Here is a 5,908-nt window from a genome sequence, read left to right on the forward strand (position 1 = left end):
TATATCTGTATGATAAATACCTAGAAAAAATTGATATGTCATTGTGCATATGTATTTTCAAGTACCACAGCCCCTTCAAAGGGCATACTACCAATGACCTAAATCTTAATACAAGGTCGCACTTCTTAATGCTTCACAGAATTTTGTGATATAGCAACTCTGAGGACCAACGATTAACACATGGAACTTTTTATTTGAAGCAGGTCTTATTCTAGCCCATGCTGACCTGTAACTCACTCTGTAGCCCAAGCTGGCCTCAAATTCACATGTGATTATCCCACCTCAGCCTCTGGAGTGTTGGGATTAAAGGTGTGAGCCACCATATGTGGCTTCACATGGACCCTTGAGAGTGCTCAGCCAACCATAATTGGCAAGATTTTTCAAAAATACTACATGTCTAGAGTGGGGTCTAAATAGGAGTGAAGTCTCCAAATGTGAACATATTATACTATCTGGTCTTCACTACATGGCAAGACAGGAAACTAGAGAGACAATCCAGAGGTGTAATACTTAATCTTGATTGTCAACCTGATGGAATTTAGAATTGCCCACGGCAACAACCTCTGGGCATGTCTGTGAGGGATTGTGTAGATTATGTTAATATAGGTGGGAAGATCAACCCTAACAATGTGCAGTACCATTCTATGAGTGGACCCCTGAAGTAAATAAGGAGAGAGGAATCTGAGGGCTAACATTCATGGTTTTCTGCTTCCCTACTATGGATGGATGGATATAATGTGACCAGCCACTTTCTACTCCTGCCACTATGCCTTCCCTTCCATGATGGACTATATCACTCCAAGTGTAATCCAAAATAAACACTTCTTCCCTTATTAGATTGCTTCTTTTCAGATATAGAAAAATAATACAAAGGATCCAGTTTGCTGGTTATAACAATCCTTTTGTGAGAACTAACCAGAATTCAATGGGAACTACATGAATTCTTATCAAGGTCAATGTCCATAATGACCTAGTAACCTTCCATTGGACTCTATCTCTTCAATATTTCATCATCATCATCATCATCTTCTTCTTTTTATTATTTTTTTTTTTTGATTTTTTGAGGAGGGGCTTTACTCTAGTCCAGGCTGACCTGGAATTCCCTATGTATTCTTAGGGTGGCCTCGAACTCACAGCAACCCTCCTACCTCTGCCTCCCAAGTGCTGGGATTAAACGCATGCGCCACCACACCCAGCTTCATCATCTTCTATATCATCACACTGACAGACCAACCTTCCCACACATGAATCAGTGGGCTGTTACCAAGTCCATATCCATTTGTTGCTGCTTGAAAGGGCAGTGGCTCAAGGACAAGTTGTTGGAATAAGGGCAAAGATTTATTTGGAAAGCTAAGCAAACCAAAGAAAATGGGGGCCTGTTGCTTACAAAGACTATCTTAGCAGATTCAGGAATGGAAAGGGGAAAAATGAGAAGTAATAGGCAAGAAATAACTGATGGATGGCTAGAGATTTCCAGGGATCATTCCAATGGCCTGCAACCAGGAATTGTATTAGTTACTCTTATCTTGGTGTCTGCAGACTTGAAGTGGTGGGAAAATCTGGCAAATTTGGGTCAAATCAATATTGTTTTGTAGTTCCAGACAAAAAATTCTTAAATGACCAGTATGTCTGCATGCAAAATTGAAAAGAATTCTGACTCAGTGGGAGTCAAGGAGAAAAATACAATATGAAATCACAGATGCCAAACTTTTTCATGGCATTTTAGACACCCATTAGATATGTGCAAGTCCAACTAAAGAGTTCAGTGCTTTCACCCAAACTAGTCTTCAAGTCTTTGAAAAATCAAATGACTATTATCATGATAAAATCAGTTTTTAATCTTTAAGGGCAGTTAAAAGAAAGCTAGAGTGTTTATTTAGATTACTCTTGATTTCAAGGGGCACAAGCCATATCCAGCCAGAGAAGGGAGTAAGAGATCCACTCGTACACCAGCAGACCTAAGCTATGAAACACTGAGTTTTATATGGCTCAAATACATTTGCTTTCCAGAGGATATAATTTGATATAAATGCAAATGAAAATGAGAAGGAATTAATGTTGAAGGGTTTCCATGAGCAAAATGGTTTGCAGCATTACTACCATTAAGACACCTAACAATCACTTCAGGATTTGTACACTATTATGACTTTCCTTAAGATGAGGAAATAATTTGTTCACAATATGTACCTGACAACTGATCAAGTGGTGATTCCTCATGCAGTGTAGTTGTTCGGTTAGACCACTATCAGGGCTCGAGAGTTAAACATTAGTTTTCTTTGTTTTAAATCATCTTTCTCAAATAAATCATAATATAACACCATGCACTTTTATAGCACTTAATATATACCAGATGTTAGTCTAAGCATCATATGTGTATGTATTCATGTAACTAAAGTAATCTGGCTTTGTCTTTTCTGTCTATAAAAAGAAATAACGTCAAAAAGACTATTAGAAGTATTAAGAATTAAACTTAAACTGCCTTCAAAAATATCACTCCTGTTTCAGGATCATTTTATTTTTACATCTGCTGCCCAACCCACCGAGCTCCACAACAAGTAAGAACGCAATTGCAGATGAAATGGAGGCCGAGGAAGAACTATGGATAGAACAGTTAGAAATCCTTGGAGGGAAAGACAGGAGGGGGTCAATTTTTTAAAAAGTAGAAAAAGTTCAGTAGTTCCAGAAAAAGCTGCAGTTCCTCTCTAGTAACTGGAGAACTGCAAATAACATTTTTTTTTTTAACTTCCGAGAAAGGCAACAGCCGAGAAGACTGACAGGGCCAAATGTGTTTGAGAGGGGGTCGGCGAAGGAGAACAGGGCGGGCCCACATCTGCCGCGCTTTTGGTGGGAGTGGAAAGTGGGGACCCGAGCTCACTGGTGACGTAGATCTCATGTGACCAAGAGTCGACGTGTGCAGAAGTCCTGCTAGTCTGGTCCTTGTTTCCATCTGGGTACCAGCTTCCTTCAGCTGTGCTGGCGGCGGTGTGGGAGGCTAGCGGAAGGAGGAGACAGCTTGCTCGAATTTTGCAGGTTGGTATCAGCGGGTGTGTTGCCTGGGGTTTTCGTGTGTGTGTGTGTGTGTGTGTGTGTGTGTGGCGGGGGTGATCTAATGTGGAGACTTGAGGGAGTTCTAGTTAAGTCTGCCTCTCCACCCCTACTTTAAGCTCTGCAGGAAAGGACACTTGTAAAAGGTACTAGGGTCCCCCCCACAAAAAAAGAACAAGGATATCTGTGATAATTTAGAAATAACCATCCTCTGCGATTTCAGACTTTTTTTTTTCCGTCATCAACTCGGGTCCCAAACCTCGCCTCAGTTTTAAAGATAGTTTGGAAACAATGCTCTTTTCTCATTCCCTATCTGATGGAAAGACAAACTAACTTGAACTGTGATTCGAAAGAGAGCTGTGGGAAACAAAAGATGGGAAACTTTCCATAAGCGAGACCTGAAATAAGGAAAGCTACGTGTGGTTGGTCACTGGTGGTGCTCAGCCAAACGCCCAGCTCCCAGCGCTCACTCGCCCCACCCCCAACATCCCCTCCCTTCGCTCGTTTGTTTGCAGGTCTGTTCTTCGCCCCGCACAAAGCTAAAAAAGTAGGAAAGAGAAACCGAACGGATCAGTGCCAGGTAAGTGAGAGGAACTGTGTAAAGACTTCTGGGTTGTGGGAAGGCAGAGGTTGCATGCTCCATTCCCCCTTTCCCGTCCCCTGTTTCTCTATCCCCCCCTCCAGAAACCCATTCTGTTTGGGGAGGGCCCTGTGGTTGGCCCGTGAGTGGGGAAAGGATAGCGGTGGAGGGCCAGCGGGCGGGAAGGGAGGGCCTTGGAAAACGCTGAAGGGAGGGACAAGAGAAGGGAGGGGGTGGAAAGTGGAGGTAAGAGGGGCGGGGTCAGGAGGCCCTGCTTGCTGACTGGACTTCTCAGGTGAAAGACATTTGCTGATGGTATCTCTTAAGTTTTTAAAAAATGCAAATAGTGAGACTTCTGTGCAGAACACCTGTACACATAACTAAGCCTTTGACTTACGATCTTCTTCTTGTTTCATGGAAACAATTGCATTCAAAGGGGAACAGGCAGAAAGGAGAAAGAGAAGCAGACGCAAGATGAAACCCTGCCAAAAAAATGAAGGACAACCAGAAAATGAGCCTGAACCAAAGCCTGAAGAAGAGCCAAAGCCTGAGGAAAAGCCAGAGGAGGAAGAAGGACCAGAAGAGGAGGAGACATCAGAAGAAACTTTTAGAGAAAGGCTGATTCAATCTCTCCAGGAGTTTAAAGAAGATATACACAACAGGCATTTAAGCAATGAAGATACATTTAGAGAAGTAGATGAAGTAGATGAGATAAGGAAAGTGAGGAACAAACTTATAGTGATGCGTTGGAAGGCCAATCGAAACCATCCTTATCCCTATTTAATGTAGCTTGCTTTGATTTCTCTTTTATCTGATATTAGCATTACCATGCAGCTTTCTTTTATTAGCATTTTCCTGATATATCTTTGGCCATTTTCATATTTTAACCTGTTATTGTTAGTGGGTTTTAAATGTATCCTTCCTTATCTGCTTCTTATTTTTCGTGTATTTTGTACCAATCTACAAGTCTAAAACTTTTAAATGAGAGCTTTACTGATTGGCAAAAACGTGAGGTTCAGATAGTATAGAAAATGAAAAAAGTTACTAAGTCATATGAAAGTATCATATTTTTAAAAGGCAAAAGTACCTTTGTATATTAAATATATGCACATAAAATTTGTGAAAGATGAAGGTACAATCTCGGTGACTGGATTATGAATGATTTTTCTTCTGCTTGTTTGTATTTCCCATATTCTTAAAATGAACACACATTATTGTTGCTAAAAACAATAAAAGTTTTGTAGTTTAAAAGAAGCAACCAGTAGCATTTATCAGTTTATTTCTAAAAGTACTGGGGCACTTAATATTTGTTGACAAAATATTAGAAGCAAATGTGAATCTCTAAGTAAATCAGACCATATTTTTCTCATTTTTAAAATAAACATAAGAATCTCACAGGAATCTTACGGGAGTCCAGGTACTGACATATGTTTAACAAGATTTTGATCCCATCTACTTACACATAATCAACTCTAGAGATTTGTTTCACCTAAGTGTGGTGAAAGGAAGTCTCATCTGTGTCTGACAAGAAAATGAGGCACCTCTGAAATGAGTGCTAGATATCCTATGTCTGTCCACACTCCCATCCACATGTCCTTGATATTAACATGTGTACTCGTTGTCCCAGACATATCTGCTAGATAATGCAGGTTTCAGATTCCCTAGTGCTGCAATGTTGTAGAATTCTTAGGTACAGAAGCCCAACATAAAGCTTTGGAAGCCCCTGTGGGCCCAATCCATAGGCTGACAGCAATGATAAGATTGTCCATCTCCTCGCTTTTGATAGACACTTACACAATACCACTTGGGCCATGGTGTTTTATGGATATATCTTAGCAGCTTTGGGATTTTTTTTTTCTTTTTCCTTGTTTTGTTTTTTTGAGGCAGTGTCTTGCTCTAACCCAGGCTGTCCTGGAATTCACTATGTAGTTTCAGGGTGGCCTCAAACTCATGGCAATCCTCCTACCTCTGCCTCCTAAATTCTGGGATTAAAGGCGTGTGTTACCTAGACAGGCTAACTTTGGGATTTTTAAACTCTTCCTCATAAGGCTCAGATAAGATAGGCCCACGTGAACATTTTATCAGAAGATAGGTCAGAGTTTGGTCATGAGGTAGGATGTAGGGTGACTCCCCAGCTTACACTCTTCTCCAGGGTGGATCTGCCTTTGGTTTCTCTGGCCCAGCCTGCAATGGATCAAAACACTAAATTTTTTTCTCAGGGGAACTTGAAAGGTAATTTTTATAAGGAACAAAGTAAGACCTAAAATTTCGCTACTAACATAA

General features: G+C 40.8%; 1 protein-coding gene across 1 annotated transcript; it reads left to right on the plus strand.

Moving 5' to 3' along the window:
* The first annotated feature begins 2,879 nt into the window (after positions 1-2,879).
* Tceal9 (transcription elongation factor A like 9) lies at positions 2,880-4,883 on the plus strand. The gene is made up of 3 exons (XM_045140574.1): positions 2,880-3,030; positions 3,561-3,625; positions 4,062-4,883. The coding sequence occupies exon 3, from the start codon at positions 4,100-4,102 to the stop codon at positions 4,412-4,414; it is 315 nt and encodes a 104-aa protein (XP_044996509.1). The 5' UTR covers positions 2,880-3,030; positions 3,561-3,625; positions 4,062-4,099; the 3' UTR covers positions 4,415-4,883.
* The last annotated feature ends 1,025 nt before the right edge of the window (positions 4,884-5,908 follow it).

This window comes from Jaculus jaculus, chromosome X (assembly GCF_020740685.1).
Source record: "Jaculus jaculus isolate mJacJac1 chromosome X, mJacJac1.mat.Y.cur, whole genome shotgun sequence".
Classification (NCBI taxonomy): Eukaryota; Metazoa; Chordata; class Mammalia; order Rodentia; family Dipodidae; genus Jaculus; species Jaculus jaculus.

What these genes read in the sequence shown, in the direction of transcription:
- Tceal9 (XM_045140574.1), top strand. Translation starts at nt 4,100, where the DNA reads ATGAAACCCTGCCAAAAAAATGAAGGACAACCAGAAAATGAGCCTGAA.